At 43.0% G+C, this 10,613-nt stretch overlaps 2 protein-coding genes across 3 annotated transcripts; both read left to right on the top strand.

The window, feature by feature from the left end:
• Nucleotides 1–3: 3 nt before the first annotated feature.
• LOC131268661 (cleavage stimulation factor subunit 1) lies at nucleotides 4–6,993 on the top strand. Of its 2 annotated transcripts, XM_058270901.1 has the most exons (3): nucleotides 4–18; nucleotides 5,518–5,573; nucleotides 5,633–6,993. In XM_058270901.1, the coding sequence occupies exons 1-3, from the start codon at nucleotides 4–6 to the stop codon at nucleotides 6,837–6,839; spliced, it is 1,278 nt and encodes a 425-aa protein (XP_058126884.1). In that variant the 3' UTR covers nucleotides 6,840–6,993. The 2 variants fall into 2 exon arrangements, with proteins under 2 accessions (XP_058126884.1, XP_058126883.1); XM_058270900.1 differs by lacking the exon at nucleotides 4–18 and having other exon boundaries at nucleotides 5,445–5,573.
• A 427-nt stretch (nucleotides 6,994–7,420) lies between these two features.
• Nucleotides 7,421–10,285, top strand: LOC131269040 (protein VAC14 homolog). Its single transcript, XM_058271352.1, has 6 exons — nucleotides 7,421–7,560; nucleotides 7,684–9,145; nucleotides 9,215–9,333; nucleotides 9,461–9,540; nucleotides 9,621–9,786; nucleotides 9,877–10,285. The coding sequence occupies exons 1-6, from the start codon at nucleotides 7,463–7,465 to the stop codon at nucleotides 9,998–10,000; spliced, it is 2,049 nt and encodes a 682-aa protein (XP_058127335.1). The 5' UTR covers nucleotides 7,421–7,462; the 3' UTR covers nucleotides 10,001–10,285.
• The last annotated feature ends 328 nt before the right edge of the window (nucleotides 10,286–10,613 follow it).

The following is a 10,613-nucleotide window of genomic DNA, read 5'->3' as shown; positions in this document are numbered from 1 at the left end:
GTGATGCGAGAAGAAATCGTCCGTGTTCAGATTAGGTAATTCTCTGGCGCCTCGAAAGTGCCGAGTGAGTACGCGGACTCCTCGAAGGTGTGTGTGCAGTTGCGAGCCGAACACCTCGATCCCGGTCGGTGGTAACGCTAATCCGGTGCACTCGGCGATGCAATACCCGCTCAGTGGGAACGCTACCTGGCCCGGCGGTATTGCCATCTTATCCGTGTACTCTAGACCGAGCTCCATGATGGCGGCATCGTGTCGACGTAGTTTCGATACCAGACTCAGACGCATCCCGGAGCTATCGTTGCGTCCCGCCTCTAGGTGCGGATTGTTGAAGTGCACCTCGAGCCGAATGTATGGGTTGAAGTTAGGTCCCCCGATTGGCAGGCCGGCCTGAGGGGGATAGGTGAACGTACCGGCGCCCATTGCCCACAGTGCCATTACCTTTGAGCACAGTCTCCCAACCGCTGGCATGTCGCTGCAATTGCCGTCGTATGCGGGTATATCGACGTGCTCGTCAGTGGTGCACTGGAACACCTCCATGTGATGTACCAGGCCAGCTCCGTGTGCATCGACGAGAGGCTCAAACTGCACAATATGGTGTTTGGCTGCCATGAGCCACGGGTCAAGCCGTTGAATCTTGCACCAATACGTCGTCTCCTCCGCCGGCACAGCTACATGCTGCAAGCGAACGTCAAACTGTTTAAGCTCACTGGGATGCTCAGGTACGCGGATGGTGTCCGCACGCAGCAGCTGCACTGGATGAACGCCATGATTCCGCTCGTCGACGTTCGGTAGTATCGTCCAGTTGCGCGATAGGTCGAGGACCTTCGCTGAGCGCCACCACACTACGTACATTGTACCAGCATGAAACGGGATATCCTGAGGGTCACAAGTGTCGAACTTACGGCGGAATGCCACCGAGTTCTCGTCCACTCGCATCACGTCGCAGTGCTGTAGTGTATCCACAAACAGTCGACTAAAGTTACGTGAAGTGTAGGTATCGTACACCTGCTGGTACAAGCCGTGCGAGAATGAGAACACGCACAGGTCCGTGCGTGAAAGTTGGCCACGTCCGGAGAATCCGATCGCGAACGTCCGGTAACGACCGCGGGCGAACGGATTCTTCACGTGGAACAGCACATCCTGCTTGTACCAGTCCATCATCCACGTGAGCTTTAGCTGCCCGCGGTCCAGTGCGAGGGTGTGCAGCTGGGTCGTAGATATATCTGCAACAGCCATAAACGAAACAAACTTTAGCAGTTGTGAGTAGCCAAACGCTTATGACATGCATGGAAATATGGTTTCTAATGGATTTAAATCGCATTAGCTTTCAGTTTATTGGCTGCGCTACAAAGATCTCGTCTGATACTGTCGATTTTCAGATAATACCTAGTCAATAAAGGAAATTTAGGGTTTACTAAAACTTTTGCGTGTACCTTTTTAACTTCTGTCTATATCGACATGATCCAGCCGACTCAGAGTTTGTCAAAGCAAACATTATGCAGATTTCAAATCAGATCTCTGGTGATTGCCTCATATATAAGCCTTCCTAATCCAGCTTAGGTACTTACTTCATTTTTAAAGATTGCCACAAAATCTCAATGCTTACACATATTTCCCTATCTTCAGCATAAACATCAGCGACCGCACCGTTTTTATTGATCTGTAATGTTAGTAAAACGATTGTCTAATACTGAGTGATTCTGGACGGTGACATAGTGGATTCCATCTCGTACCAAAAAGGTCAAAGGGGGTTGGAGAGGGTTGCACCCCCATGGTTTTGAGGAATCCGAATCACGCGTTAATGTCGGTTGATCTCCAAATGATGTCATTCGGTCTCTTTCTCTATGAAAGAAAAAGCTACGCGAAGGAATGCCATTTCAACACGGTGGAATTAGGAGACTGGGTGAGACAAGTCACTTCTTGCTTGGGGACAACTAGAACCAGCGCCTTACGTCTAGCAGCGGCGGCATTATTCTTAAGCTTCATTGTATGAAGAGACGAACATTATTTTCGAGAGAAACAGGACATGAGCCGAGGCTAGATGAAGGGATTGTAAGGCAGTACGGGAGTTAGGAATTTAATTCTCGTGCTAAGACATTTTTATCTTCCACCTCACCAGCTCCATGCTTCCGCCTTGCGCTTGCCATAGGACGATCGGGGCAAACCCGAAAGCAGCTTGAAGCGGAAAAAGGATAGACTGAGCTGCGAGCAAGGATGAATGATGATGATGTGCCAGAAGGCTGATATCACTACCCCGACAGGTAGCAGGGTAGTTAATGGAAGGGTTATCAAAGTTTCATCAATTGAGTTCATAGCAATTCGCACATTGATAACTTGCGGATAGCTCTAGTCTGACGTATAAGTAGACGCAAATCATGGTCGTCATAGCGAGAAGAAAGCTGTATGCTATTAGGACGGCCAGGTATTTCTGATGGATAGAGCAAACACTGCGAGTCCAAAACGACTGCGGAATCGGGCGGAAAGATGTGCAATTTGTATGAGCGGCGGGAGGTAGCAAGGAATAAATTGTCTTCCGAGGCTTTTTGAATATTCATAGATACACTTGCTCGACCAACATTAAAGCCTGTTGAATTTAACTCTTTGCTTAAGAGAGAACATTTAACAAAACTAGATTGGTTTATTTTCATAAAACATAAAAATGCGTTTACCGATTTATTTATTTAAAACAAACTATGATTAACACGATGAAAATAATATGAGCCTTGAGCCGAAATGTTTTCTTGAACGTTGAAACGGCATCTACTATGATATCGACCAGATACTGTAGCTAATTAAATCTTGAATGTTTGACCGTAGGCTATTTCGTGCAATTGATGCATCAATTCCGGATTATGTCCTCTGGCGTCGAATGGAAAGGTTTTCGCAACTAAATGTATTCATTATAAAATCCTTATTAAATCGATGTTTAATGAAGTTACAAACTATTTTACCACTATAACCACTCAGGCGTTAGCTAGATTTAAACAATTTATTACATTTCAATGTATGTATTAGAGTATATTCTTGCTACAAATCTCAATGTGCTGATTGTGCTAAGCTTACTAATAATCAGTTGTACTGTTTTAAATGGAAATCAACAGTTATAATATTCTATAATAGTTGAAAATCAGTACGATTGTGTATGCCACGTGTCGCTGGTACTTTTGTTGCGTTTTCTATAGCTGGAAACCTCTGATGCAAAAGGTGTTATAATTTGATGGGATGATTGAAGAAACTTTCGGTGTTGGTTAGTTGATTGTAGGGGTTGCCAATTTTATATATATTTTTTTACTCCATTGTTCAGTTCCACATGACACGAATTCGCGTCAAAAGACATGCGAATCTTACGTTGAAATACAAAGTATATTATAATCTATTGATAATCTAAGGATTTCAATCCTAGTGTTTCGTTCGAACGATTATTTTCACCAATCTAATTTAAGCTGTATTCAAATGGTGATCTACTTCACAACACCGTGCTCTAATTTTACAATAGTTAAGTCTTAATGTGAAAATCTATAGCTGGGGAAACTGTTGGAAATAATATCGGAATGAGTTTAAAAAACTACAAAAGAATAACCAAATAACAACCGTCGACAAGTGTCTCAATATGGAAACTCACTAGAACATGAAGCGAAAATTACACAGAAGACCAGGAATACCAACGGCCAGTGGCATTCTACGGCACCATGTGTCTGCTTGCGAACCACCATCGTCCCAATTCTGCTTAACTTTTGGATACTATCCCACTTAAAACAAAACTTGTTCACTTGACACACGATATTCTTTTTGCAATTTTCATTTAATGTTTGTACTCATTTCAAAAATGTATGAAGGCATTTTCAAACTATTTGTTTCTTGTTTGTAAATTAGACGTCCACCCAGCTGAACCATGTAAGACCAACTGAACTATTCGGTAGCACTCTATTCCAATATATGTGCGCCGGCTCAATACCAGCCGTACAAAAACTTTGATGCTAGAACCAAACGCCACCAAGCTGTACACTGACTTGCATGCTTGAGTTTTCTACTATACTCTTTGCCTATCCGCAGGGGCCCGCAAATGTACCATTTTTTATGTAACATTAATATTTAGAAAGTTGATACTCCGTTCAAATGGTTTAAATATTAATTTTTAAACATTAAATCATAGTTAGTTCTTTTTCATCGGTTCTTTCGGCCCTTTTAAGGAAATGCATGCCGACCCTTGATCTACACCAGGGATGTCAAACATGCGGCCCGCGGGCCACATGCGGCCCGCAAGAACATTGGGTGCGGCCCGCGACCCCTTTGAAACATTACATCGAAAGTTTGGATCCTTGAGTATTGGCTTATAGCAAATACCAAAATATTTAATGTAAATTTTTTCACGAACTGCGAATTGCAAGAGAACTGAACGAATGTCAATTTAAACAATTTCAATAAGAAAGTGATATGCAACTTTGCAGCAAAGGTTTTACACAGATTTTTCAAGACAAGTGGATAAATAGTGTTTATAGAAAACAAACGTGATGAACTACAAGACCATTCCAAACAAAATAACAGATGCGGAGCAATAAGTTAGCTATTGTAATTATATACCTTTACTTTTCTAAAATCATTAACAAAATACACAATAGTGTTGAACTGCAACATATATTTCAATAAACTTGATTTGAATTCGAATTTGGAAAACGATTGAGCAACAAACCCTCTCTTTTACTCAAAATTTGTAAATTTTATAAGAAGTAATATAATATGAAAAAATGTGAAAATGTAAAACATAATTGACTGTTAAGATAAAACCACATTGATAAGAACATATTTTTATCACTCCAATCAATTATATGGTTTGGCCCGCGAGCCTATTTCGGGAGAAAATGCGGCCCGCGAACCTATTTTGGGAGGAAATGCGGCCCGCGAACCTATTTTGGGAGGAAATGCGGCCCGCAAGGTGAAACGAGTTTGACATCACTGATCTACACGATGCCGCGACATTCCCAAAATAGGCTCTACGGCACATTTACGTGAAAAGTATTTCTTTATTTCATCTAAATTCAATAATTTCATGTCCAAACGTTAACAACATGAAACCATACACGCTTTTCGCATACGAGTAACGAACTTTTGTAATGTCGCGATGAGTCGCGTCGAAAACCTGCGAGCTTTCGCGGCATGTTTAACATTCCATATTACAATTGATCGCGGGAATGTCGCAGCGCGGTTTCCATGTTAATTTTGATATACCGGAGTTATGTCTTAATTTTGTTCACTCTAGCCAGAATTAATGCTAGAAAAAGGGATTTAATTTTGTCTAGGTAGAATACAACGTTTTAAAAAAAATAGATAAAAAAACATCGTTCTTGGCTTTTTGACGTTGGACTAGACCTTGTATCAAGAGACCTTGGTCTTGTAGAGGACGCATTTGACATTTTGACAACAACCTAAACTGTATCGTATTTACCCGGCAATAGTTCAATAAACAGGTTTTCAGCAGCACAGCTTTGATCAAATTTCAATATGAAAGACCAAGAGGAGGTTGAAAAAAAGAATATGCTGAAATTAAGAGAGCAACTTTACCGGTTGATGATAAGGTGAGGTGTTGTTTTCCGAGTTTGGCCAATGAAAGTATAATGTTGTTTCTCTTCTCCAGTCAACTGTTCTATGACGGCCATCTTGGCATCGCAATGGAGCTAACAAACTTGGTACGAGCGGACCCTCCGTGTGCACCAAGTGATAGACTGATGAACATCGTCAAGCAGTCTAACCAGATTGAACAGTCGAAACAAAGCAATTTGTTCGACGATCTTCCTTGCGGGCTAGATCTGGAATTCGAAACGGAAGGATCAACGATGGCCCCGGAGCCGGCGTCCTACGAGACGGCCTACGTAACCTCTCATAAGCAGGCCTGTCGGGCAGGTTGCTTCAGCATTGATGGACAACTGGTGGCAACTGGTAGCGTTGATGCCAGCATTAAGGTGTTAGATGTAGACCGCATGCTTGCGAAGTCAGCTCCTGAAGACATGGAACCGGGACGGGAACAGCATGCCCATCCGGTCATCCGTACTCTGTACGATCACACCGACGAAGTTTCATTTTTGGAGTTTCATCCAAAGGAACAAATCCTGGCTTCTGGATCGCGCGACCACACGGTGAAGTTGTTCGACATCTCCAAGGCATCGGTAAAGAAGGCGCACAAGGTGCTGAGTGACTGTATTCCCGTTCGTTGCATTGCCTTTCACCCAACTGGCGACTATATGGCAGTGGGAACCGATCACCATGTTCTTCGTATGTACGACGTGCACACGGCACAATGTTTTGTCAGTGCAATTCCTTCCCAGCAGCACAAAAGTGCCATCACGTGCGTGCGCTTCGCCGGTACGGCCAAAGTTTACGCCACTGGTAGCATGGATGGTTCTATTAAAATATGGGATGGTGTCAGTGGACGCTGTGTCAACACGTTCCAATTAGCCCACGATGGAGCTGAAATTTGCTCGCTCGTTTTCACCAAGAACGGCAAATATTTACTGTCCTCTGGCCAAGATTCGCTGGTAAGGCTGTGGGAGCTGAGCACCAGCAGATGTCTAATAGTGTACACGGGCGCTGGTACATCGGGCAAACAAGAACATCAAACGCAAGCCATTTTCAACCACACCGAGGACTACGTACTCTTTCCGGACGAGGCCACCACATCTTTGTGCGCTTGGAACTCCCGAAATGCATCTCGCTGCCATTTGATGTCCCTGGGACACAACGGAGCAGTTCGTCACATTGTTCATTCTCCTACAAATTCCGCTTTTCTCTCTTGTTCCGATGATTTCAGAGCACGTTTCTGGGTTCGCCGAATGAACACCCACTAAAAGCGTTTGACGGGATCATTAAAATCATACGGCTCTTCGTAAGCTGTACGCCTATCATTTAATAGTTTATATATTTTACATAAACATATAAAACATAAGATGTAAACATATAAAACAATACATATATTTTAATAAACCATTTCAGTCAATCGCATGTTCTAGATCAATTTCCCTGAATAAGAAGAGATTTCATCCAGCTATCCCATCCATGACTATTATTCCTTTTCACTTGATTTCTTACTTTTGTTAAACATATTTTTTGCTGAGTTATTGTTAAACATATTATATCGTTTCCAATAGGAAATTAAATATTGAGCAATTACGTAAATATTACGTATTTCACTGACTATGTTTCAAATGTAATATCACTAATTCAGTGTACGGTCAGGTCTTTACTAAACAGAATATTCAAATGTGTAATACTTGTTGATTGATACGCTGATAATCTTCGTAACGACTGTTTTGAATTTTATATGCCGTTCGGGTGTAATTTTACAACGACAACATGGCAAGTGTGTATGTATAGCAAATAGACGGTTGTCAGAAATAAAACATAAACAAAACTATCTCCGATTGAAAGTGATAGCGCAGTTTAGTCATCAAACGAAGTTGCAGCGATAAACATGGAAAATGCATTTGCTCCTATCAGTGAAGCGTGCGTTAAGGCGCTTAGCGACAAAACCTACGACAAGCGGAAAGTTGCAGCGTTAGAAATAGAGAAGTAATGATTGATTCAATTGGCATACCATCTATGGGTATCAACGATAACGTTTCTCATTCACACCCCAACATAGTCCTTCATTTGGCCCTCAATATGTTTTTCTGTTTATTTATTCTACTGCAGAATGGTTACCGACTTCAAGGCAAAGAAAAACATGGCTCAGGTGAAGCGCATAATCGATGTCCTTAGCAAAGACTTCGTGCGCTCGAATGATTCAAACAAGAAAAAGGGTGGTCTGATAGCGCTAGCCGCCACCAGCATCGCGCTCGGAAAAGACACGGAAAGGTTCATAGAGGATATCATCAATCCGATCATGAACTGCCTGATCGACAGCGATATGCGGGTGCGTTTCTTTGCCAGCGAATCGCTGTATAATGTCGTGAAGGTGGCACGCGGTGCGGTTCTACCCTACTTTCCGAGTCTGTTCAATGCACTGAGCCGACTAGTGACGGACCCGGACCAGAACATCAAGAGTGGTAGCGAGATACTGGACCGGTTGCTGAAGGATATTGTCAACGAATCGTCCCAAACCTTCGATCTGGACGCCTTCATTCCGCTCGTGCGTGAGCGAATCATGGTGAAGAGTTCGTTCGCACGACAGTTTATCATTTCGTGGATCTCGGTGCTGAACGCCGTGCCGGAAATCAACATGGTGGTCTACCTGCCTGAGATACTGCACGGACTGTTCCAGATCCTGGAGGACCCACTGCCCGAAATTCAGCGCATGTGCGAAACACTACTGGCCCAGTTTCTCAAGATCATCAAGGCTGATCCAGCTGCCGCTGATATTCCAAAGATGACGAACGTGCTAATCGTGCAGGCGCAGTCGAGCAACCCACTGATCCAGTTTTACGCTATTTCGTGGATCAAGGAGTTTGTGCAACTGTCCGGTGGGGAAATACTCAGCTTCGCTAGCGGTATCTTCACCGCCATCCTGCCCTGCCTAGCCTTTGAGAGCGACGCGAAGAAAAACATCAAAGACTGCGCGAACGCCGTCAACCTAAACCTGCTCGAGTTGGTTTCCAACGAGGAGGATAAGCAGAAAAATCTTAGCTATCTCGATCTGAACCCGGTGATGGAGGTGCTTCGCCAATACTTGGTACACAGTCCCGTGCCGACGAAAATCGCCGTGCTCAAGTGGGTGCACCATCTGTTCACCGAAGTGCACGACGAGATGTCCGAACATGCGAACAAGCTGTTTCCGGTGCTCCTGCGTGACTGTCTGTCGGACAGCTCGGATGAAGTGGTGTTGCAGGCCATAGTCGTGCTGGCGGAAATTGTCAACTCGGCCACCGTAAAGGGCAACGACTTTGATCAAACGCAATACAGACAGTTTCTCGTGGAACTGCTCAATCTGTTCAGCGAAAACAACACCTTCCTGGAAAAGCGGGGCACTCTGATTATTCGCCAGCTGTGTCGACTACTGAACGCCGAATACATTTACCGCACGTTTGCCGAAATTTTGCTCGAGGAGCGCATCAACCTCAAGATTGCCTCGACCATGGTGCGGACGCTTAACATGATTCTACTTACAACGTCTGATTTGTTTGATCTGCGCAACATGCTCCACGATATACGGAACGAGGTCAGCAATCGGACTACATGCATTAACTATTGGATTTTTTTATTCTTATATTTTTTATTTCTATCGTAGAAATCTGCCTCCCTGTTCGAGTGTCTTTACAAATGTTGGGCACACTGCCCAGTATCGACGTTGTCTCTGTGTCTTCTAGCTCAGTGCTACCAGCACGTGTCCGAGATTGTTACTCTGTTGTAAGTTGTTCGATTTTTTTTATATAATGTCTAGGTTACAAGCTATGGGCAAACGTTATTAGATTGCAGCAATTACAGGTTTGCATATAATATATACATTCTAACATCTAACTATTTTCTTTTCAAGTGCTGATATTGAAATAACCGTCGACTTTTTGGTGGAAATAGACAAGATGGTTCAGCTCATCGAATCGCCAATATTTGCATGTAAGCAAGGCTGGAGAATTGTATACATAACTGAATTCAACAATGAAAACAATATACATTTTACATTTTGTCCCTTTTAGCACTTCGGTTGGCATTGATTTCACATTCGAATGACAATGCAAACGCCCAGCATCTATCGCGGGCACTGTACGGTATCCTGATGTTGCTGCCTCAAACGGAAGCGTTTCATCTGTTGAACAATCGGCTTCAATGCGTACCCAACTATTGGGGACAGCCGAATAAAATGTAAGTTTTTTTTCTCTGTCAACTCATCTGGACAAACTATTAATCCCTATTTTGTCATCATCTGTCTTATTCCACATGCCTGCGGAGCAGCTCGAAGTCTACCAACGAAAGTCAGAGCAAAGTAAAGTTTGACGAACTATTCACCTACTTTAAGTATGTACAAGATCTGCACCACCAAAAGCGCGTTGAAAAACGCAAGAAAAATCAGTTTTAGGGGCATTTTCATGCAGACGAGGTAGTCGCCGGGGAAACTCCAAAGCAGTTTGAAAACACTATTTGGTTATCATACAACAGATTATTGATAGGCAACTTATGATGCTTGTTTCGAGATGGAAGCATGCGCCAAAGCAAACGGCACCCTGTGTGAAGGTGAAACTTTTTCCAGCAGGCAGGCATTAGGAACATTCCAAATTAACGAAATGGTTGGCTGCTGAAAGTGCACATGGATATATCTCTGCCTCATGATGCAGCTTTGTTAGGAAATGTTTTTTAAAAGACATTTATTTACTGTATACTCGGGCCGTCATAACAGAATAATTTTGCATATAAAACCGCAATTTTGTTTAGTATGCTAATTAAAAATATACGTATTTTTGACAATATACTCAAAGTTTTACAATCATTCTGCAATATTTAGAACACCAAATCCGAAAAGAAGCCTCCACAGCACAGTCGAGATAAACATCATTGATATTTTCAATAACCAGTATAAAATCCTGATAATAACTCTGGATCAGATCCGTAGAGATAACCGTAGACAGGAATTCATGCTATTGATTTCATATTTCGCATAGTCGGTTATCATATGGCTCGGTAAATTACTCTAA

Source organism: Anopheles coustani, chromosome X (genome assembly GCF_943734705.1).
Source record: "Anopheles coustani chromosome X, idAnoCousDA_361_x.2, whole genome shotgun sequence".
Lineage (NCBI taxonomy): Eukaryota > Metazoa > Arthropoda > Insecta > Diptera > Culicidae > Anopheles > Anopheles coustani.
The sequence above is the reverse complement of the archived record's forward strand: the minus strand, read 5'-3'. Positions and strand labels throughout refer to the sequence as shown.